This window comes from Hydra vulgaris, chromosome 06 (assembly GCF_038396675.1).
Source record: "Hydra vulgaris chromosome 06, alternate assembly HydraT2T_AEP".
Lineage (NCBI taxonomy): Eukaryota > Metazoa > Cnidaria > Hydrozoa > Anthoathecata > Hydridae > Hydra > Hydra vulgaris.
This window is the reverse complement of record NC_088925.1, coordinates 35507898-35532891: the sequence shown is the minus strand read 5'-3', so window position 1 is coordinate 35532891 and position 24994 is coordinate 35507898. Positions and strand designations below refer to the sequence as shown.

The 24994-nt window shown below is 26.7% G+C and overlaps 1 protein-coding gene across 1 annotated transcript in view; it reads right to left on the bottom strand.

The window, feature by feature from the left end:
• The window catches only part of plcbh2 (phospholipase C, beta H1), a 155025-nt gene that overhangs the window by 90777 nt on the left and 39254 nt on the right, over positions 1–24994 (bottom strand). The window contains exons 6-10 of the mRNA XM_065799973.1: positions 24550–24780; positions 21974–22131; positions 15480–15626; positions 15304–15367; positions 10183–10267 (exon numbers count right to left, since the gene is read on the bottom strand). Of these exons, the coding sequence (XP_065656045.1) occupies positions 10183–10267; positions 15304–15367; positions 15480–15626; positions 21974–22131; positions 24550–24780 (685 nt within the window). The remainder of the gene's footprint in view (positions 1–10182; positions 10268–15303; positions 15368–15479; positions 15627–21973; positions 22132–24549; positions 24781–24994) is intronic.

Sequence of the window (24994 nt, the reverse complement as noted above, 5' to 3'; positions counted from 1 at the left end):
CTACAAAAATTTATTATATATGAAATTTTCCCACAAAATTTATCATCACTGGTTGTTGGTCTAGATAAATTTGATAATTAAACATATTTTTGATAGATTTTGAAAGTTGAATTAATTTACCTCCCAAAAATAAACATAAGTTGTTTTTGGAAATCCATGCAAAGCACAAAAGGAACCTGACATTTTTTTGAATGAAAACAGCAATGAGAGCCATGTTTACAAGAAATTTACAGATTTTCTTTGCAAAGTGCAAAGTAGTGGATAAAGAGGGAAAGAATCATTTGCAGTAACAGTATAATATATATATATATATATATTTATATATATATATATATATATATATATATATATATATATATATATATATATATATATATATATATATATATATATTATATATATACATAAATATATATACATACATACATATATATTCATACATACATACATATATATTCATACATACATATATATATATATATATAAATTAGTAGAAAATCACTTAACAAAAATTTTTCTCATTTAACGCTGTTGAATAAGAAAGAAGAAAAAAAATTTTGTTAAGTGGTTTTCTACTAATTTATAATTGCTCTGTTCTTTTAAGAACATTGAGCACTCTATTTTGTAGAATACATTTTAAAAGTTGTTTAAATATATATATATATATATATATATATATATATATATATATATATATATATATATATATATATATATATATATATGTATATATATATATATATATATATATATATATACATACACACACACAGATACATACATACATATAATAACAATAATAATAATAATAATAATAATATATATATAATATATTTATATGTATTAATATATATAAATTTTTCTTGTGTATTTACACTATAACCAAAGGTCTTTAAAAAATTTTTCTAAAAATATTGAATATTATGTGGATATTAGATTTTATTATGTATTTATATATATTATGTATATATATATATATATATATGTGTATATATATATATATATATATATATATATATATATATATATATATATATATATATATATATATATATATATATATATATATATATATATACATACACACACACAGATACATACATACATATAATAACAATAATAATAATAATAATAATAATAATAATAATATATATATAATATATTTATATGTATTAATATATATAAATTTTTCTTGTGTATTTACACTATAACCAAAGGTCTTTAAAAAATTTTTCTAAAAATATTGAATATTATGTGGATATTAGATTTTATTATGTATTTTTAACTTTATGGTAAATAAATATTAATATGTTTTTGATGAATTTTTAGTGTATTATAGTATCTGATATTATTAACTGCTAGTTAGTAATATCAGGCACCAGTGTATTTACAGGGCTCAATTTAACAGTCAGACACCCAACATTATCCAGCTAAAACCTCAGGTAGGTTTTAGCTGGTCAATTTACAAAGTTATTAAATATTTTGACAAACAGGATTATAAATTTTACAAAATAAAAACTTTATTTGTTGATTTAAAGTTGATAAACTTAAACTTAATGTAAACTATTAGACAAACTTATACAATTTGTTGATAGTGGGAGCATTGAATCCTAATTAAAGCAATGTTTATTAGTTGTAGTGTTAACTCTTTAAGAGCTTCTTTTAATAAATGTAATCATTTTTTAATATAATTAAAAAATGATTGCTTGTTAAAACAAGCACAAAATGCGCAATGTGAATGAGCAAATTAACTTTGAAAAAGCAGCTAAAAATCTTTTTTACATCTTTGAAAAAGCTCTTAGAAAGATCTAATAAGAAAAAGTCACCATGGATAATATTTATAGGGTGTGTTGCTCATCTATTAAAGATTGCACTAAAGGATGCTTTATCAAAAACAGCTTTTAATGACATTGATGAAATGCTTCTATGTCTACTTTATCTTTATAAAGGAGGACTGAAAAAACCTATTCAACTAAAAGAAATCCTTCATGCTTACAAAAAAGGAATGGAATTTGACGTTGGTGGATATTGACCCAAAAAAATGCATGCTAGGAAAAGATACTAGATGGATATCCCACAAAAATGTAGCTATGAAAATGTGTCTTGGCAAGTAGGGAAAAAATTTGTCACCATTTGATGCCTCATCCTGCGTCATCAGGTAGGGAAATTGCATTTAACACTTAGAAAATCTTTGTCAAGATCCATCAACTTTAACTAAAGAGCAAGCTAAACTTAATGGTAATCCAACAAAGTGGAATGATAGTAAAATGCTATTTCTTTTAACTATGTGAATTGACTAACTGGCCATCACATCAGAGTTGTTTGTTTCTAGGCCAAGTGATCAAATTATGAAACAATTAATACCATGTATTTACTGTTGAAAAACAAAGTATCATTTAGATTTATTATAAAAAAATTTTTCGAAAAACTCCCACATGTAAAATATTTGATTTCAAAAGTTACTGATAAGGAAGGAAAATATTATTTTCAAGTCATTGAGCTGTAAAATTAGGACTGGTCACCTAAGTATATTAAGTCAAAAAAAAAAGAGTTTTATAAATGGGTAAAATGTTGCATTATAGTTTGCTTAAAAGAAGATTAAGCAGAAAGTAAGAAAATGTTTAAATTTGCTCCAAAAGTTTTAAATTGTGAAAGTTGGAATCAGAAAGTAGTAGTGGAAAATGTAACTGTTAAAAACAATAAGTTTGCAGATGACCCTATTACTTATTAACTACATTGTTTTGAAACATCTTTGTTTCAAAACAATGATGTTTCAAAACAATGTAGTTAATAAGTAATAAGTAATAAAATGTGCTGGCATAAATGCATCAGATGTGTCAAGTCAATGGCACATATTTGTGCACATAGAGAAAAAAATTGTTTTCGCAGTGCAATAACTGGACATTGTGGTATTTTGGTATTTTGGAAATAAATGGTATGTTGAAAAGTAATATAAATTACTTTACACCATCCCAGTGTGGAATGAAAACATATATAAATATATATATATATATATATATATACATATATATATATATATACATATATATATATATATATACATACATATATATATATATATATATATATATATATATATATATATATATATATATATATATATATAATATATATATATATATATATATATATATATATATATATATATATATATATATATATATATAAGGGGTGTACTGGATTGGAAATTTTGAATTCCAGCCAGAACCGGATTTGCCGGAATCATTATTAAAATTCCAGCCGGAACAAGAATTACACTTATGTAATTCTTTACCTTCAAGATTGAAAGTGAAAGCCTACACCTTAGCATCGCGGCTACATAGTATATATTTATAACCTATAATATATATATATCCCAATAATATATAAACTAGATGTCTAACTTGCGGAATTTTATTTGACAAAAAATGAAGCCGCTTTTTTTTGTTTATAAATATAGTCCACCATTTGTAAAAAGGGCAAAAGCTGAAGCTGATGTGTTGAAAATGCAAGTCAAAATTTTGCAATAAATTTAAGATAATTGAAAAACACGTTTTAATTATTTTTAATAATTATTTTTATAGTTTTAATAATTATATAATACTTATAAAAGTTTTTTTATATTTTTATTAAAAAGTATTCATAAAATTCATAAAATGCTTCAAAAGTGTCTGTTGTTTCACTTTCTATTCAAAACTTTAATCCTTTTCCAATCGAAAATAAATTTGGGAATCATAAATTATTATTTTACAAGTATTCTAATTTCCTTTTAACACTTTTACATAAATAGTAATTGTATTTAAAATATATTTACTTCATTTAAGAAAATAAAGTTAAATAATATTTGTTTACAAATATGATCCGCCAATCGTAAAAAAGGCAAGAGCGGCTTCACTTTTCGGATCAAAGTTAGACATCTAGTTTATATAATATATATTTGATACAACCTATTTCATTAACTTGATTCTTGTTTTATTTAAATCTAATATGCTGTTTTTATTTGTTTCTTATAATTTTATATGTTGAAAGATTTAATCTGCATAATACTTATATTTAAAACTATTTCTTTGTTTTTTATTTTTCCATTTAGGTTAAAATTGAAATATTTACTATATTAGACATCATGTACTTTTTAATTGTTTAAAATTTAAGTAATATTTATCTAATGCACAATAAAATCTATCGGTTACTACTGTTAGCAAATCAACTGTAGAACGAGAAGCTCGAAATCTATATTGATGATCAGAAAGTAAGTTATTAGATTCAGGATGAGAAATTAAGTGTTTGTTAATTAAAGATTTAAAAACCTTGCTTATGATAGGAAGAAGACTAATGGGATGGTAGTTAGACGAATCAGATCACTCTCCAAAATATTTGAAAATAGGGATAACAGATGCCGTTTTCCATTAGGCTGGAAAATAAGACTCTGATAAGCACTTGTTGAATAGTTTTGAAAGTAAAGACGATAGCTCTGGAGAACACTTCTGCAAGACTATGTATGTTGCTCGGGCCACAAGCTGTAGAAGAGTCTAAGCAGGAAATCACTTTAGATACAGAAGCTGGAGTGATACGAATGTCAAGTAATGGATCAACATGTTTGACAGCTATAACAGGTAGAACGCAACTAGTGGAAACAAGAGACGATATTGATTAAAAATTCTTAGCAAGCAATTCAGCTTCGTCTTTAGGTGAGGTGACAAAGTCTGAACCATACAAGACAGGTGGAATTACAGATTTACCCTTATTATTGATACTATTAAAGATTCTCCAGAAGTCACGAAAGCCTAATTTTTGTGATGAAATATGAGATTTCATGACCTGAGAATAGTGGGCTTTGGTATTAGACAAAACCTTTTTACAATGGTTTCGAGCAGTAATAAACAGACGTCTGTTTTCAGGAAATAAGACGTCTGTTTTCTGTTGATAAGATTACTGTTGATAAGATTATTGTATACAAAGTTTTTAAATATTTTAAAGGGAAAAGTTTTAAATTAAATCTTTAAACTTCTTTACTTGGTGTTTTTCGTTTATCAGGCTTTATATTACAATTTTTATCTTTAAATTACCTTTATGTGTAAATTTTAAATAAATTTATAGTGATTTAAAATTGCATTTAATATAACATTTAATATAATATTTAAGGCAATAAGTCGTCAGCGATAAGTAATAAAACTTTTGTTAAATTGTTAGATGAATAGCATTTAGATAAGAAACTTGCTTGACTTGCCTATTCAGTTCCAATAGAATGTTAGTTAAAAGAACTTTTGTTGCAATATGATATTTTAGAATAAAACTTAAATAGGCAACAAAGGCATTTAAAGTAGAATAAGATTAGTTTAACACACGCAAGTAAATTTAAGCGTCAAATTTAAATATCTAGTAAATTTTATATTTGTATATTTAAAAAATAAAAATTTATTTTGGTATTTATAAATTTTATTTTTGTAAATTAAACTTTAACATTTGTAAATAAAATCGACAAAAAAAAAAAAATTATGTAAATTTAATTACCCACTTCAATTTTTACACAAATATAATATAAATGATACACTTCAATTGCAAGTTTCATTTTTGAATTTTTTTGTTTTTGTTATTTTCTGTATACTTTACCAGCAAATTTAGTTTACCAAAAGTATTTTTAAATCAAGTACATAAAAAAAAGTTAATAATTTATTTTTAAGTATATTTTTTATTATTTACTAATATGGTGCATTCCATAGAAACTTTGAAAAAATTGTGATTTAGAAAATCTTGCTTTGACTGTTTATGCCTATGGATTATTATAATATATACTTTATATGTTCTAAAATTGATATAAATATAAATTCAAAATTTAGCTGAGACACCTTCACGCTGCCAAAACTAGGAAATTTTCTCATTTTCTAAAATCAATAAAGTACATTTAATAATGTTATACTTTAAGTATATGTGATTGCAATTTTTTAAAAGTTTTTTGATACGTAAAGGGAAAAGGTAGATTCACTATTTCATAGCAAAAAAGAATTTTAACCAAAAGTAAATAATTAATAAAAATATTTGACAAGAATAGTGAAAAAATATGCATTACGTCAGGTAGAAAAAATATATAAAAACTCAATTCTTTCAGTAAAAATTTTAAATTTTTAAAAGATTTTTTAATAAAATGTTTTTATCTTGATTATTTAAAACAAAACTTTATTATTATTTTATCTATCAAAGAAAAATTGATTCTAAATTTTATACCTAAGTGGCGTTACGCCAGTAACTACTTTGAACACATGATTAAAATGATGTTATTGACATAACGCAACTTTAAATAACAATGAATTACATTACCACAGAATTTTTATTTTTTCATAATTTGTACTTGTAAGCATTAGATTTACTTTTAAAAAATTAAATTACCATGCCGTGAGTTTTATTTTTTAATTGTTTAATAATCAAAATGCTCAAGTTATATATAATTGGTAAAAAAAGTAATTTTGTTTTTATCATATAGTAAGACACCAAAAGAAAAGTCTGCGAAATGGAGGAAACAGAGTCCAGAGCAAAACAAAACTCTTAATGCAGGTTATTCAAAAACTTATAGACAAAGATTAAAAATTTCACTCAATGATGAGCAAAGGAAAATAAGAAATACAAAAAAAAGCGAAAGGCAAAAGAAGTATAGAGAGAAGAAGTATAGAGAGAAGAAGAAAACTGCTGTGCGACCAAAAAATAAAAAAAGTCCTTTATCTTGTCCTCAAGTCAAAGGTAAGTTAATGAAAAAAGTAAAAAATGCCTTAGTTGGATCTCCAGAACAATATACTTCCATTTTGTAAACATTATTAGCTGAAAATCAACTGCTAGAGTTCACAGCAACTGTAAAAGTGTATCAGATGATATTATAAAATTAGCGCAAAGTTTTTATCTAAGTGATGATATAAGTACAATGTCACCAAACATATTAGACTTTGTTGAAGCTTGTGAAGGCAGAATAAAAAAAAACTTAGTGTTAAACATTTGATCTACCCTATAAAGGAAGTTTAAGGAATGTTTAAAAACAGAATCCAAGTATTATTATTGGATTAACAAATTTTTTTTACTAAAGACTATGTAATGTTTTGTCAATCACCAAAGTACCACATAACGTTTGTGTCTGCGCTATTCATGAAAATGTACATTTTAAATTAGTAACTCTAAAAAAGTCACATCCCATATTTGATTATTTGTTGACAGACAATGACATGCACCTGAACTTCACATGTGAGAATCTGCTTATTGAGTGTTTCATGAACCATTGCGAACATTGTATGGATGCACTTAACATTCAAATATTGGAGTATGAAACTGAGAGTTTAAATAATCAAGTAACTTGGCAAAAATGGGTTAAAACTGAATTAAAAAAGAATCATCCTAACATTTATTGCAATACCGAGAAAGTCTCTAAGTCTGGGCCGATAAGTTAATTATTATATGAATTATATGAAATAACTCCTGATATTTTGGATCATGCATATGTAAAAATTAATCAAGCTAAACTATATTGTCAAATGATTGATATATGTATACAACAAAATTCTAACCAAACCGTCGTAGGAATTGATTTTGCAGAAAACTTTAAACACATCACTCAAAACGAACCACAACTTATTAACTAACTAAAGTTTGTATTATGAAACTGTGATTAGAGTGGAAAGAGAATAAGAAAACAAAATTGGATTTTTCATTTTTGGGTTGTTTGGTGTAATTATTTCTGGTCATTGTGACAGCGTTTTACGGCCTTCTCTCTCGATGTATTTATAAAGGAGTCACAAATATTTACCAAATTATAAAATTAAAGTTAAAGCAACCGAATAGTTATTTTTTGTTATTAGAATTTTTATTTCAAATCGAAAAAAAAAAAAATCTTTGATGTTTAAGCGCCTTTTCATTTTGGCGCCCACAGGCTATGCCCCAAGGTTTACTGGAGTTATATAATACCTTTAATATAACAATTTTATCAATAACAAATCTTATTAAAAAATAAAATAAAACTTGACTAATTAGCATGTTTTTAAACAACTATGATTCTCTGAGTTAGAGCATTACGTCCATAATGTAACATCAGTAATTAATAAACTTCAGAATAATATCTTCTGCAAAGGAAATTAATACATCTATATAGCTTATATGTACAACAAATCATCTAAATAAACGAGTCTTCAATTCAAAGTAATTTTTCAGTTTTTTTTTTTTTTTAATTTTCAGAGAAACTTGAAGTCAAATGTTAATATTAGAAAAATAGCAGATTGCAGCGTTACGTCAGTAACAAACATATATTTCTACTTGAAGATAAATACAAATAGACTGGGAATTTTATATATACACCAATATTACCCATATGTATATATACATTTTGACTTTTATTACGAGAATCTAATATAAATGGAAAGTATTTAAATTAAGTATGAAACTTACAAACGTTACATCAGTAACTTTGGAATCCACCATATGCAGAAATTTTTGTTACCTTATTTAACTCAAGATAAACCGTAAAAATGTAAATAAAGAGTTTTTGAACAATAGGAATAAATAAAATAACAATCTATTAAACATATTGAAAAATCTAAACTAGAGAATAACTGTTGATTAAAAAAAAAAGTTTTTTTAAACTTTTTGAATAAATGATCTTACTTTTTAATGAGAATGCTATACATTAAAAAATATATATATATTTTGATCAATTATGTTGGCATACTTTACAAATAGTGCTTGATGTTATTAAAAAACAATAACAATTTAAGCAAATTTGTATATATACATAAATATATATACACATTTTTTTTTTAAAAAACATCTTCACTACCAACCAGGCTGCAAGCAACTACTATTAGAGTTGGAAGTTACTGGAAGAGAAAAGATGATATTTATAAAGCAAGATAATGATTATAAAACAACTTGAAAGATTGTAAACTGCATGAATAAGGAAAAGAAACTGAAGGAAGCAAATTCCAAAGAACTGATACTCAAGGCAAAAAGCCAGACTAATAAGAATTTTCGGAGCACTTAGGAACAATAAAAGGATGAGACTTGATTGAATGACGAGTAACACAAGAATGAATTTTAGTAGATGGCACAAGAGATGCTAGCTCCTTAGAGCAGGGCCCATTATAGTATTTATAAAAAAAGAGAAAAGGAAGCAACATTTAGACGATGTGATAATGGTTAAAGTTCGCTGCAAGAACAGGTCCAACTATGCTGACAATGCATTTTTGTACTTTGTCTAAAAAAGAAAGAGCATCATTTGAAGATCCGCTCCAGATATGACAACAGTATTCGATACAAGGATGGATTTAAAATTTATAGAGATAAAGAATAGAACCTGGAATAGAAATTGTTGAGCAAGATAAAGAGATGCAACCTTAGCAGATACTAATTTTGCAATGGATTTGATATATAGATTCCAAGAAAGATCGGAAGTAAGAGTTAATTCTAGAAGACAAAGGGTAGATGACTCATGGAGAACATAACCATTGATAAGTATAGGAAGATCTAGATTGTTTAATGATGAGTTTTATCTAATATTAAAATTCATCAGCCTCTGAAAGCCCTATGCTGTCGCAGAGGTGAGATACTTAACAAGCTCAAATGCCCCCTCCAAACAATCAGAGAGTGTTGGCTTTTTATTAAGACAAGAACAATTGGTAGCATCAGCGAACAATGACAACTTAGATGTGAGAACTTCTGGGAGATCATTACTGTAAATTTAAAAAAGTATGAGGCCATGGAAAGAACCTTGAGGAACCCCTTAAGTTACAGGAAATGAAGAAAAGCGCTGTCCATCAAGGACAACTTTTTTACTACGATTGGTAAGGAAGGATTCAATAGTCTCAAAGATGTTACCTGATACACCTTAATAAGAGAATTTATGGGGAAGACCAGCAAACTTTAGAAATACCGAGAGCAATAGCTTAACCTCTCTACATCTATCTTAAGCACAATAAAGCCATTAACAAATCAGACTGTATTATTTGATAAGTTCAAATTACCTTTTATTTTGACAATATTTATTTTCTTAATTTCAAATATATATTCAAAGATATTTTATGAAATAAATAATATAATAATAAGTACTAATTAATTTAAATTTTACATAAATTTTATATAATATAAACTTAATAAATAGTTAACAAAAAATTTATACAAAAAATATCTCAAAAATTTGTAAACAAATAAACTTACAGAAAATAAAACATTAGTACACATTGCTTTACCATGAGTAATAATTGGAACTCCAGGACCATCCCAGCAATCAAGCTCAATACACCTGAACATGAAAATGTTAAATCAATTATAACCTGGACTGAATTATAACCTGGTCTGAATTATAACCTGGACTGAATTATAACTTTTTTGAAAAAAGCTTAGGATAGTGATTAAAAACCTTTGATTTCAGTGACCAGGGTTACTGGATAGTGAGGAAGCTGCAATAAAATATTACTAAAGCCAGAACCAAACTGTTACTAGATTTTTTTTTTAAACATGGTTCTTAAAGTATTTAAAGAAGACCTTGTTGGAGTCCTCTCCTGTAAAAGCCATTTGGCCTTTTTAGAAGTATTTTATGGTTATTGAATCAAACCAGCTTCATTATATTTTGCATTTTACAATTGCATTAAATAAAGAAATTTCACAATGCTTACCTCACCTCATTTTTATAGCCGGAGCAAGCTTTAAACAACAGATCATTCAATTTTAAAATCAGCACATTAACTACTGGTATATATGTTTATATATATGCATGATTCAAATTTCATTTTAAATCTACTTAATTTTTTATTTTTATTTTTTTTAATTATTATATCCCCAAGGCCGAGAAGGCCACTACAATCAAGGAGGCTATAACCCTCCTCAATTCTATAACTACAAAACAAGAGCCTCGACAAACAAAGTCGCTGCATGGAGAAACAAGTTGAGTGCGGTACTACCAGGGACGTGGTGGGGATCGAACTCCGAACTTCTTGCTTATAAGGTGATTGCTCTACCACTACACTACTACCACATTAAGTTATTTAAATGCTTGAAATTGAAAGCAATAGAAGTTGTTTAGACAATTTTAAAAATAATGTAGCGCTATAAATTCAAAACAAAACAAAAAATATAATTGACAGGTAATGTTATAGTTTAGATATAATTATTCACACAATAACAATTTTTTTATATATATATAAAAAGCCTGCTGGTTACATAACTTGTTACAGTTTCTTAAAAAGAAAATAACAGAAAAAACACTTTGAAAACTTTTGAAATAATCACTTAAATTTAATTATTTAAATAATATTTGATAAAAGATTATTAGCTTTTTGTAATTTTTTTTTTTTTAAATATGATTCACTCCCAACAAAACTGCTAGCAACCGCTATTAAGTTGGGATTACTAGAAAAAAAAAAAAAAATAGAGTTATAGAGCAAGGAAGCGGTTGACAGTACACTTGAAAAGTTGTAGTCCAAGATATAAAAAAAAGGACTCAGTCAGAGGATTGCCATTCATTAATATAGGAATGTTGACAGTATTGCGATAGTTGTTTGCAGTAAATAACGGAGTTTTGTTAGAGTTAAAATTCACACACCACTGCAAGCCCCAATCTGTTACAGAAGTGAGATCAAATTCAAGATCAGCTGCCTGTTCTAAGTAATCATTAGCAATAAGAACTACTTCAGATATAAGGTTGTCAAGAAGATCATTAATGTAGATAAGAAACAAAATAGGATCAAGGATAGAATCTTGAGGTACCCTAGAACTTACTGGAAATAAAGAAGAGTGTTGGCCTTTGAGAATAACTTTGATAAAGCATTTAAGAAACAATTTGATAATCTTAAAAACCTTCTCAGATACACCATATGAAACAAGCTTATGGAGATCAGCATGCCAAACTTTGTTGAAAGAGCAATAGCCCTAGTTTCGCTGCCTCCACCTAATGCACAATAAAATCATTCAGTCACAGCAGTTAGCAAGTTAGCTGTAGAGCTAGAGGATTAAAAACAATATTGATTGCTTGACAGTAAGTTATTTGACCCAAGATAGGATGTAAAAAATTTGTTGATCAAAGACCTTTCTAATAACAGAAATAAGACTATTGAGACAATAATTGGAGGGGTCAGAATGTTATCCAGAGTTTTGAAAATTGGAACAACAAATACCTTTTTCCAGCAGGCTGGAAAACAAGACTTAGTCAAGCACTTATTATATAGTTTAGAGAGAATTGAAGAGAGTTCTGGAGAATATATAATTATAAACTTTTGTAAGGCTATGACAGTAATGTTGTCTGGACCACAAGCCGTAGGAGAGTTTGATTGAGATATGACTATAGTAACAGAAGCGATTTAAATGTCTAAAAATGGGTTAACTTATTCAATTGGAATAGAAAGAAAAGAATTGCCATAAGATTCAAGAGTGGAAATAAAATAAAAGTTCTTTGCAAATAGTTCTGCCTTATCCTTAGGAGAAGTAATAAGATCAATCGAGGTTGGAAACGAGCTCTGGACAAATTTTTGCGTCATGGTAAGGAAGGAGGCATGAATTTCCTGGTTAAATGCACTTCCGTGGTGCTCTGTGACAAGACCATTAGGACTTCTTGGGGCACCTAAAAAAAAAAAAAAACCAGTCCCATAAAGGAGAGAAAGAATGTTAGACCTACCCTTGTTAATGATGCTGTTAAAAATTTTCCAAAAGTCTATAGAGCCAAACTTCTAAGATGAGATGCAAAATTTAGTGAGAATAATGGAGTTTAGCATCAGACAGCACTTTTTACATTGATTTCTAACAACAATAAATAGCCATATGTTAGAAAAGAACAACACATGAGAGTTGTTCAAAAGAACAACTCATCAGAGTTTTTCTTTTGAAAAAGATGAAAAAAAAATGATTACAATAAGGTATAGCAGCTGCACAAGAAGGTGAAAATCATGGAATAGAATGAGGCTTGACTTGGAACCAATAAGAAGGAATAAAAGCTTTTATTCCTGCCTGAATCCAGGAGGTTATGTAAGAGATGCATTTTTCAGCTTAGAGAGATCAGCCCAAGAACTTTCAGGAAGAAAAGAATCCTTTAGCTTTAGTCAGCTTTAGAGTAGTAGTAGGCATGATCAATTTGATCAAAAATTACATCTAAAAGAGTGCAGCCTTGGAAGAAGGAGAATGACAAGAAACAAAGAGAAAGATGATAGAGTGAAGAGATGATAAGTGGAAGCACATAAAAGAATGGTCAAAGAATTCAAATCTGATTTCACGACAAATAGGTGAATTGATGCACATGTATACCCCCATGCCAAACATGTGATTATGGGAGTCTTTGGTAACCAAAGGATAGTACCCATCAACACTAAGATCTGAAGAAGGAATAGCAGAATTTAAATTAGTCTCATTAAGAGCAAGCAAGTCTGGTGAATTTTGCAAGAGGTAAGGGTTTAACTGATGGATGGTTGCTTTGCAGACCACGAATATTTGAAGATACATTAAAAACTAGTTAATTAGTGGGGATGGTTTTTTATGTTTAATATTTTGGGTTTCTTTTGGCATGATTTAAATTTAAAGAGAACTTGATTCATTCATAGATAGAGCATGGCCTCCTAAGAAATGAGCTATGCAGTTATCTCAGTCCAGTTAATTAACTTAAAGTCATAACTTAGGGCTTTTTATGTGGCCTCAACAATGCGATTAACACCCAGCTTCAGAACCATTAAACTGAGTTTTAGAGCTGTACCTTCATTAGGAGATAACAGGAAGAGTTGCATAGCCATTAACAAGGAGGTTCAAGCAAAAATTTATGAGTAGAGTTAAGAAGATCCAGCATTCATCATCCTAGGCTGCAAACAATGTAACACAGATTTACACCTTCACCATCCTAATAAATAAAGAAAAGATTTGAAGTAAGTTAGGAGAACTATTCTGCTTACCCCATAAATAATAGATAATAGCTTGTTAACTTTTTGTAGATAATAGATTGTTAACTTTTTGTAGGTAATAGCTTGTTAATTTTTTGAAAATAATAGTTTAACTTATCGTAGATAATAACTTGTTAATTGTAAATTCGTAATCGTAAATAGATAATAAATTGTTAATAACTTGTTATCGTAGATAATAACTTTAGTAATCTTATTAGTTAAAATATTAAAATGCATAAATAAATTTATGAAAAACTAATAAAAAATAATGATAAAATTTAAATCTAATTTTATAAAACAGTTAAATAATATTACAAAACTGATCAAATTGAGAGTGTTATAGTAGTGGGATACATGATCGGGATCAAATTACCACTATATCACAAGTGTGATGAACATCAGTACCGAAACAAAATTGACAAAACTCTGATTCAGGAACTGAGAACGAATATTTTGCAATGGTTTTAAGAATGCTGGTGATTATTTAACAAAAAAAAGGATACATCTATTTTTTGTCACACCTAAATCTGTAGGCCAATGTTGATACTTTTTATAACACTTATCTCTACATATCAGTTGATGTACGCACATCAACTTTGTATTAATCATAAGCAAATAATTTTATTTGGTCTTCTGATTATCCATTAAATTTTCGATATTATTCTAGTAGCAGTCTCTAAATATTATCAAGAAGATATTATCTAGTAAATATTATCTGGTAGATATTATCTATTAGACATTATTGCAATTTTTTAATTTTAGGTGTTAATCAAAATATTATTATATTACTTTGTGGTTTTGACATATTGCATCTAACATTATGCTCAATATACAAAAACATTTCTGATTTAACAATGCATGTCTTCTTTTGCTCTAATGTCTTCTTTTGCAGTGCTGTTTTAATTATTGAAAAAGCACTGAAAAGAGACTATGGTATTAAATAGTTTTCTCACATTTCTTGAAAAATTTTCAAATATCCTGAATATTTTGGAATTTCTGAAATTAATTTGAATACTTATTAAATTGTTTAAGTGATTATTTTTTATTGACACTTTAGTTGTTTTTTAATTTTAAATCAAATAAAATTAATATTTTATTTTTATATTAAAATATCTATGGTATATAATATCCACTTTTGGTAGCACTTTAAATATATATTATTTCCAAAATCAATACTCTTATATTTGATCAAATTGAAATCTAAATTTTGATTCCAGCTTTTTTTTTTTTTTTTTTTTAAATAAATTAAGAATTTAGTTGAAAACTAAATCGAATTATTAGGACTTTAGACAGTTTTTTGAAGCAACATTTAAAAAAAAAATTAAGTTGGGCTTGGGTAAGAACAGAAAATTTAAGTTTGTCTTAAATCCCTGACAAACATTACTATACTCTTGAAAATCTGGAAAAAATATTAAAAAAAAACCTGCATCCAGAAATTAAAACTTGTCGATAAATTTCAACACTTGATTTTCCATAAACTTGTCTTCCTAAAAAAATTGTTACTAACTAGTTATTGAATAAATTTTTCTTCTATTAATATAGATTAATATTAATTAATATTAATGGGATAAATTAAGCTGTGTGAAATCAATAACAAACCTAATAAATATGTGTTATGAGATGAATTTATGAAGTAATGGTTGATTGGTTGGTTCATGTCATGTCGAAGAAGCAGACATTCTGGGTTTAAAACTGCACTTTCTTTGCTCAGTAATAATTGAATAAATCCTTGAATAGTCAACAACTCTAAAATAAAATACTTTGATCATTATTTAGAACAGTAAAAAAATACTTTATGTATATTTTCATTTATATAATTATTATAATTATAACACTGTATATTTTTAATTTCTATTTTTTGCTAACTTTTTTAGAAAAAAACACCTAAATTAGTCTTAAATTAGTCTTTTGTTTATTATTCTGTTTATTATATACAAGCAAGTTCGCTCAAAGGATTGTTGACAAAGTCAACAATCCTACAAATAACAAGTTGATAATACTTGCTGCAACAGAGATAACCCTTTAAAGTTTAAATAAACTTTTATCTTGTCATTTTTTGAATGTTCTTTTTATAAAAAAAGTTTTATTTTTATTATTATTTATTTTGAATATTGATTTAAAAGAACAAGCAAAGTTATTGATGGTATGTATTCATTTTTGAATTATATTATGATGAGAAGTAGTTAGTTCTTAAAATTCGCTGTTTTTAAAAGTCGCAGAATATTTATTTGTTTATTATTTATATCATCGTTATAATACAATGATGATAATTTAAATGAACTTTAAGTTAATATAAAATAACTAAACCAGTAAACAGATTTAATTATTAAAATAATTAAAATATATTATTAAATTATTATATCAATTTATTAAGTATCAGATTAGTAATTAAAGTACATTAATAAAGTTTAAAGTTAGAGAAATAGATAATAGAGTAGACAGCGGCACACAGAGGATGAGGTCAGGGTCAGTTCCCCCTGGGCATCACATTTATAGGGCATCATCAGATGACAATAAAAAAACTATCAGTATGCCAAATAAAAAATTAAAAACATCCAATAAAGAAATAAAAATTGTTCTTACAAAACCCAACATGATATGCTTTTAAAAACTTTTTTTTTTAGAATATTAGGGACCCGTATGATGTATAAAGGGTCTTGAGCAACCTCTAAAAATTTTTTTTATTTAAAAATTTTTTAAATTCAGTAATTATTTATTACATAGAACACATTTAGAGGAAACCAGCAGACATTTTCAAATAATGCTGTTATATGAGCCACCCTAATTATTGGGGTAGAAGATTATTAAAGTAGAAGAGGGTGGAAGATTATTAAAGTAGTATTAAGGTAGAAGATTATTAAAGTAGATTAAAAATTAATTATTAATTGTTTGTTTGTTTTTCTGTTTAACTGAGAATAGTAAAAAAGAAATAGCAAATTTTAAAGTTTTATGTTGCTGTTTAATAAAAATTGACAATTTTTATTTTAGATTTATCATATTGAAAAAGTTCAACGTTATGCCACTAAATGGATACCCCAGATTCGAAAACAAAGTTATGAAACAAGATTTAAAATACTTGGCTAAGAATTAAAATACTAGAATTAAAAAAATTTAAATTTTAAAGCACACTGGAAAAAAGACATAAAAGAGGCAACTTAATTCTTTAACTTATTAATTATTCAACTTATTTCTACTATGACTCCACCATTTAGTTAGTAAAACTCAATGCAAAATAGTTACAAAAATGAATTAAACCAATCAGTATAATCAAAACAAAATAAAATGTATAAAATATACTAAATACTCACTAAATGGTGTAAAATAAGTTGTATAGAATATACTAAATACTCACTAAATGGTGGAGTTGCAAAGATTGGTAAAGATTTGATTAAAAATATGTAAAGCGCGTGGACAAAACTACTTAAAAAAATATTGTACAACTTTTGTAATTGTAATCTTTTTGCCTCATATCAGCCCAACACAAGGGGCCATAACATCAAAATCAGAAGAGAAATTGTTAAAAAACTGCAATATTTGTCATCAATTCTTAACTAATAGAGTCTCGTCAATGTGGAACAAACTGCCAGATTTTATCATCAAAAGTGAAAGCTTGAACTTATTCAAAACTTGCATTGATAAATATACAGAGCTATATGATTTGTAATTTATAATTTAACTTATTTACCTAGAATAACTACACAATGTATATGCTGTCAAAGTGAAATTAATTACTATTAATTTCACTTGTAGTTTTCACACTACTACAGCTCTTTATTATATTATCATCATATTATATGTTTATACGATATAGGAGAACAAAATTAACAGCTATTATGTTTATTTATTTTGTAAATTTGTTAAATACATATATTTAATTGTACATAAATTTGTTACTTTGTAATAAATGGAAAGGTCTAAATTTTGAAATAAACTTCAAAATTTTGAAATTTTTTTCTTCTAAACATTTGTAATCTTTAATGGAGAGACTTATCTTTATGTAATCAATTAATTTAGTATGTGCATTAAAAACTTATAAGAAAATAACAAATTTTCTTTCTTAAAGTAAAATTAATAAAGGCGGAAGGAAATACTTAAAAATTGATAAGCCCCAACCTCTAATTTAATCTTAAAAGTTAACATTACACAATATAACAAGAAGTATTTAACATCTTTAATTCAAAGCCATGAAAAAGTATCATTATTTTCTACTCTTTATCAAAACCTATTGAAATTGAAAGACTAAAGAATATGTATATAACAGTGTGTTTGCTGAATCAAGGAATTCAGATATTTGCATAAAAATCAGGGGAAATGAACTTAAAAGTTATGAAAATTGGTTCTGCTGCTTTGATGCTGATCAATGGGAAAAGACCAGAGAAGATGGATCAAGAAAACTCAAACTTAATGCCATTCCTACTATCTTTAACTACGTTAGTCGAAAACATTAGCAAAAAAATCCGGTAAAGCGCTTTCCAATACCAAAAAAAAATGAAAATTAGTTGTAGAGAAAGTGAAGAAGTCGTGGAAAATATTTTGATTGAAGTAAATAACAATGAAGTATCTGAATCACTTTGTGCTACTGACGTTGATAAAAATTCACTTATACAAGATTTAAATGCAAAATTGGAGAAATTAGAAAAAAAAGTCATTATTCAAACGAAAAAGATAAACATTTTTAAATCTAAAGCAAGAATAAATGCTATTCAAAAGCATAATTTTAAAAAGAGAGATAAATTTAGTGTTCTCAAAACAATATTTAAAGAAGATCAAATTTTATCCCTTAGTAGAAAAAATATGAAATTCATTAAATGGTCAAATGATACTATAAATGAAGCATTAGAACTCAAATTTACATGTGGTCAAAGTGGTTATGAAAACTTACTTCGTTTAAATTTACCATATCCATCATTACGTACACTACAACGAAGATTAGAAAGTCTAAAATTCCAAAGTGGCATTTTGACAGAAGTCTTTGACTTTATGAAAACTAAAGTTGATGTTATGAAAATTCACGAAAAAGAATGTATTTTAACTTTAGATGAAATGTCTATAACTGAAAGTGTTGACTATGACATATCTACAAGCTCTTATTATGGATTTGTTACATAACCTGAACATTATGGCCAAGCTAACCATGCTTTAGTTTTTATGCTTGGAGGAAGATCAACCAGAAGCCATCAACCAGGCAATGTGGAAATCTTTTAATATTAGCTGTACTAAAAGTGGCATTATTTCTAGTTCAATTAAACACCCATGTGATCCAACTCGTAGTATTGATTTTTTAGCAGATGTGCCACATTTATTAAAGAATATAAGAACATCTCTTTTATGTAACAAACATTTCATAATAACAGCTAAGATTCAAGAAAAGTATAAACTTCAATCACCAATTATAGATTCAAAACACCTTAACAAGCTTGTAGACTATCAAGAAGGAATGGATTTGAAGTTTGCTTATAAACTTACATCAGATCATCTTGATGAGAATCATTTCAACAAAATGAAAGTATCAAGAGCGACATCTGTTATAAATCATGATGTAAGTTGCGGATTAAAATTTATTGCAAATGAAATAAAAGACGATTCTATGCTCACAACTGCTTGGTTTATAGTAATTATTGATAAATGGTTTACATTAATGACTTCCCGAAACCCTGGTATGGCTCTTAGTATGAAAAATAACAAAGTTTACAATGAAACAATAACGTTTTTAAATGAGGTCATAGAGATATTTCGTGGTTTAAAAGTATTAAGCCAAAGTGGAAAAATAATGTGAAAACCTATTCAATTTGGTGTTATATTATCAACAACATCAGTTATTAACTTGCAAAATAAGTTTCTTCTAGAAAAAAAGTTTGATTTTCTAATGACATCACAATTTACCCAGGACTGCTTAGAAAATCTTTTTTCACTGGTGCAAAACAAGTAGTTCCTACTGCTCTTCAATTCAAAAATAACTTATTTGAAACTTATTTGCGTTGCCTAATTTTTAAAAAAATCATCAAAGGGCAGTTATGATATAGATGACCATCAATTCTTATCAGGTTTTCTTGATATAGTCAATAGTAAGGTGCTTAAGCCACAGCAGAGAGAGTGCTTTGTGTTATCCAAAGATTGGGATAAAACCTCCAGCTTAATCCTAAGTGATGCTGAGAAAAATTGTTTGTTTAATATTGCAGGGTACATAATTTCTAGAGTTAAAAAAGTTGAAAAAATTTGCACAATTTGTTTTGAATCTCTAGGTTCTAAAAATAGAGTAAATGCTGATTATGCAAAGTTTGTTATAGACAAAGAGCACAAAGTGGGAAATTTATATTTTGTAAATGAAACAACTTTTGCATTTTTTTTACAAATGGAGTTAATGTTCAGATCATTTGAGTCATACCTTGTTTCCCAAAAGAATTGTAATACTATGCTTAAAGAGAAAATTAATTCTGATGAACAAATTAAAAGTTTAACTTTGTATCCTAACTGTCATCAAATTAAATTGAAGGTACAAAACAGGTTTATAACATTTAGACTTAAAATATTTAGCCTAAAAAAAAAGTGTTTATTATGTAAAAAGAAATAAAAAAAGTTCTTGTGAATTTGGCAGCAAGATTATGGCAATGCATGCATTGGTACTAAAAGTTTAAGTTCAACTTAAGAACTAATTTATAAAAAAAATTGTAAAACCTTTGTCAAGTTATTTTGTAGATTACAACTATTTTTTTGCTGTTTTTTTTAAGTAATTTGCCAAATAAATTTTTGTCAAAAAATTGTTTTGAAAAAAAAAACATAAAAAGTTTTATTTTTTAAAATCTTTTGTTTTTGTTTAAAATAAAATTATGTGTTTAATTGTTTTTTACTATGTTTTTAAGTTTCAATTGATTTTACTTGAATTCATGTGTCATACGCTAGTATGGCAAAAACATGGCCGCTGTTTTCTGTATGTCCGTTCTCTGAGTATATAGGCTCTCTAACATGATCCATTTAAGTTGTATATCATTCTAATAATGTAAGATTGCAACGGACAGATTGTTTTATAATCTCCTCTCTACTTTTAATGTCAATTTTATTGATGTTTTTACATTTGAAATTGCAAGTGTTTTTCTAAAAGAAATTTAGTATGCTTTTTCTGAAGTTGAGTTTTTGTTATCATAAATTAAATCAGGGAAAACAGGTCAAGTATCATGGAAAAGCCAAGGAAATCAAACATAAATTTATCAGACACCCTGTATAAATGGGGTGGAACTGGCCAAACACAACCTATATTGCAAGTTGCTTACTGTTAGTTATTTATAATTAGCTATATCCAACTAATGGTTTAAAAAAAAAAAAATTAGAGCAATATTTTTTTAAATTTACGTTTAAAGTGGCTCTATTTGCTGATGAAACAACTTTATACTCTTGTTTTTAAAAAATCTATTTTTATTGATCATTTAGAACAGGCAGTCGATCTCAAGTCTGATCTCACTTATATACAACTTTAGGGTTGGAATGGCTTGTGAATTTTAACTCCAAAAAAATTCATTTATTTACTGCAAACAGCTACCTAACTAACTAAACTAACTAAATACCGTCGACAAAATTTTTAATCTGTTCCATTGTTATTGTTATTTAAAAATTATGAATTTAAGTCATCCTAATAATTTAAGAATTGATGAAATTGAAGGTGAGATATGGGAAAAGACCGAGGAATTAATAAAAAAATTTGTGAAATAAAAACTTGATATTAAGCAGGAAGTGTATATCAAAAAAGCACATCATACAGGGAGAAAAGATAACGGGAAAGGAAATACAAGGAGAAGAACTATTGTGGTGAAATTTCCGAACTTTATGGACCGCAAACTAATTCTTGAAAAATATTAAAACTAATTCTTAAAAAGTACAAAAAAATGAAACTCTTGAACAAATATGTTTACATTAATGAAAATTTCAGCAAAAGAACTATAAATATTCAAAAGCAACTCTTTGCCGAAGCTAAAGAAATTCATGCTACAGGTAATACAATAAAGTAATCAAGGAAAAAAGATAAGTAGTATATCCTAAAAGGATATACTACTTATCTTTTATTTTCTGATAACAAACTATACTAACTAGTAAAAAAATACCTTTTGTTCTACATGCCTCGTTACTTTCATAATCCATTATTAGGTCTACTGCATTTGAAATCGTGCAATGAGGATGCATTTGTTCATTTAATCTTGGGTCACGTTGGTCTTCATTCAAAAACTTCATTAATTTTTCTGCAGTTAATCGAGTACCAAACCTTAAAACAAATCTTTGCTAATAATATCATGAAAATTAAGAGAATAAAAAAAGATAAAAAGAATTAATAAGTAAACATAAGTTTTATAAGAAATTTAAAAAGAAATTTTTCTTAATAATTCACACTAAATGAATTCTGGTTGTCTGAAAATATAACATGTTTCAACTTACAATTACAAAAAGAAAATGTTTCAGGGTAACAATTAATACTAAACTTTGAAGAAGTAAGTTTTGATTATGATTTTGATTTGAATCGATTTGTTTCTTTACTCTCAATTCAGAGTCGATTTGTTTCTTTACTCTCAATTGAACTTCATTCAGTTTATACAATTGCAATTTTCTCACCCCTGTTAATTAACCCTAAGTCATAACACAACTCTCAGAATTAGGAAAAATGAGGTCAGCAATAATTTGCCAACCTCAACCTTTTAGAGGTCAGCAAAAAAATTTTATATAAAGGCTTAATTCTGATGTTTGTATATATATATATGAAAAAAAAAAAAATATGGAAAAAATGCTTTCGATTGGAAATTGCAGCTGCGCAATTAGAGGAAAACCATGGAGAAGAGTGAGGCTTGACTTGGAATTGTTGAGAGGAAATAAAAGACTCCAAGCCAGCCTGAATCCAAGAAGTTACATAAGAAGCACATTTGTCAGCAAGAAGACAAAAGATTTCTATCCAAGGGCCATCACAAAGAAAATCACGGAAAGAGTCACAATCAGCTTTAAGGTAGTTGTAAGAGGTACAATGATAGGGGGATTCTGATAAAAAAAAAAAACAATGAGATAATAGTTTTAGAGAGATCAAACCATGATCAGAAGCAACTAAGGGTAAATGTGGAGAAAATAAACACTGACTAGGATCAGAAACAAGACATAAGTCTAGAACCAAGCCATTCAGCGTGATGAACATTAAAATCACAAACAACAACGATGTTGGCTGATGGATAAAGAGAAAGAAATTGGCCTATTTGATCAGATATAACATCGAGTCTTGAGGTGAAGAATAGCAATATTTAACAAAGAGAAAGGTGATAGAGTGAAGTGGTGCTTAACAAAAGCACATAAAAGAATAGTCTGGATTCAAACCTAGTTTCTCGACGAATGGGTGAATTCTTACAAATGTAAATGTACAGGCCAAGCATGTGACTACTGGAGTCTTTACGAATTAAAGGAAAATAACCATCAATACTAAGATCACAAGATGAGTCAGGCAAACTCAAATTAGTTTCACAACTAAATGAAATATATCTTGCTTAGTCATTTTTAATTTTTCCTATCAAATGTCACCTTTTTTTAAATTATTTTAAAAGATAAATAAAAGATTAAAAAGTTTTGTTTTTTTTAAATTTGATAGACTGCCTACCTAAACCAAACCATCTGTCAATGTTTACCTACATTGACTACAGCACTCCTTGCATGTTTACCTATTTGTTAGTTAATGTTGCCGCACTCCTTGCATGTTTTACCTGTTTGTCAGTAGATGTATGTAAACAGTAAAAAAATAAAAGTAAAAACATTCAGACCATTTTTAATTTAAGAAAAATTCAGAACGTTTTAATTTAAGAAAAAAAAAAAAAACATTCTGTATGTTTTTAAAAACATTCTAGTCTTTTATTTGCGCTTTTGGAGTTTTTTAAAAAATGATCAAACTTAATTAGTTTCCTCAATTAAATTTAATGGTTTTGACATAAACTGTTCTTAATTTTGTCTTGTTATATGTCAAAGAGTAGTTAAGAGCTGTTTTTACCACAAATGCTAAGTTTAGATGTATATATATATATATATATATATATATATATATATATATATATATATATATATATATATATATATATATATATATATATATATATAAACTATATATATATATATATATATATATAAACTTAGCATTTTTACCACAAATGCTAAGTTTATATATATATATATATATATATATATATATATATATATATATATATATATATATATATATATATATATATATATATATATATACATACATATATATATATATATACATACATATATATATATATATATATATATATATATATATATATATATATATATATATATACATACATATATATATATATATATATATATATATATATATATATATATATATATATATATATATATATATATATATATATATATATATATATATATATATATAATAATCAGTGACAGATCCAGGATGGGGTGTATGCATATCCCTCCCCCCCTCCACCACCACCACTACCAGAATCTCAATGTCCTAAAATATCTTTGAAACGGAGGACATTCTTTTTTTATAAGAGACGCAATTGTGATACAAAATCCAAAAATATTTTAACATCTCCTCCCTATCTGGATCCGTCACTGATAATATTTACTTTCTCTTTATTTGTAAAAAATATGAAAATCTTACAATGAAATGAACAATTCATCAATATCTGGTCTTGGGCAAACAAGGCAACATAGCTTGTAAAACTGTTCAAAGCTGAACATTTCAGGATCTATTTCCCCAACTGGTAAGGATAAAGCTGTTTGTATACCCTCAATAGTGGTTTGCTCAAAACGAACTGCATTTAGACATTTAAAAATATTTTTCATTGAAATCTTTCCAGAAGCATTCAACATTGATTTTGAAAGTACATATCTAAAATATTCTCATTGTAATCAATATTTTCAAATATTCAATTTAAAAAAGTGTATTTTTTTTTTTTTTGTAATCAATATAAAAAATAACCATTTTTATAAATGTCTAGAGTAGAGTAAATTAAAATATTACAAAAGATTTGTAGTCATGACTTTTAGAATATTGATGAAAATAATTTTCTGTTACTAATAGCACGTGAAAAATAATTTCAACA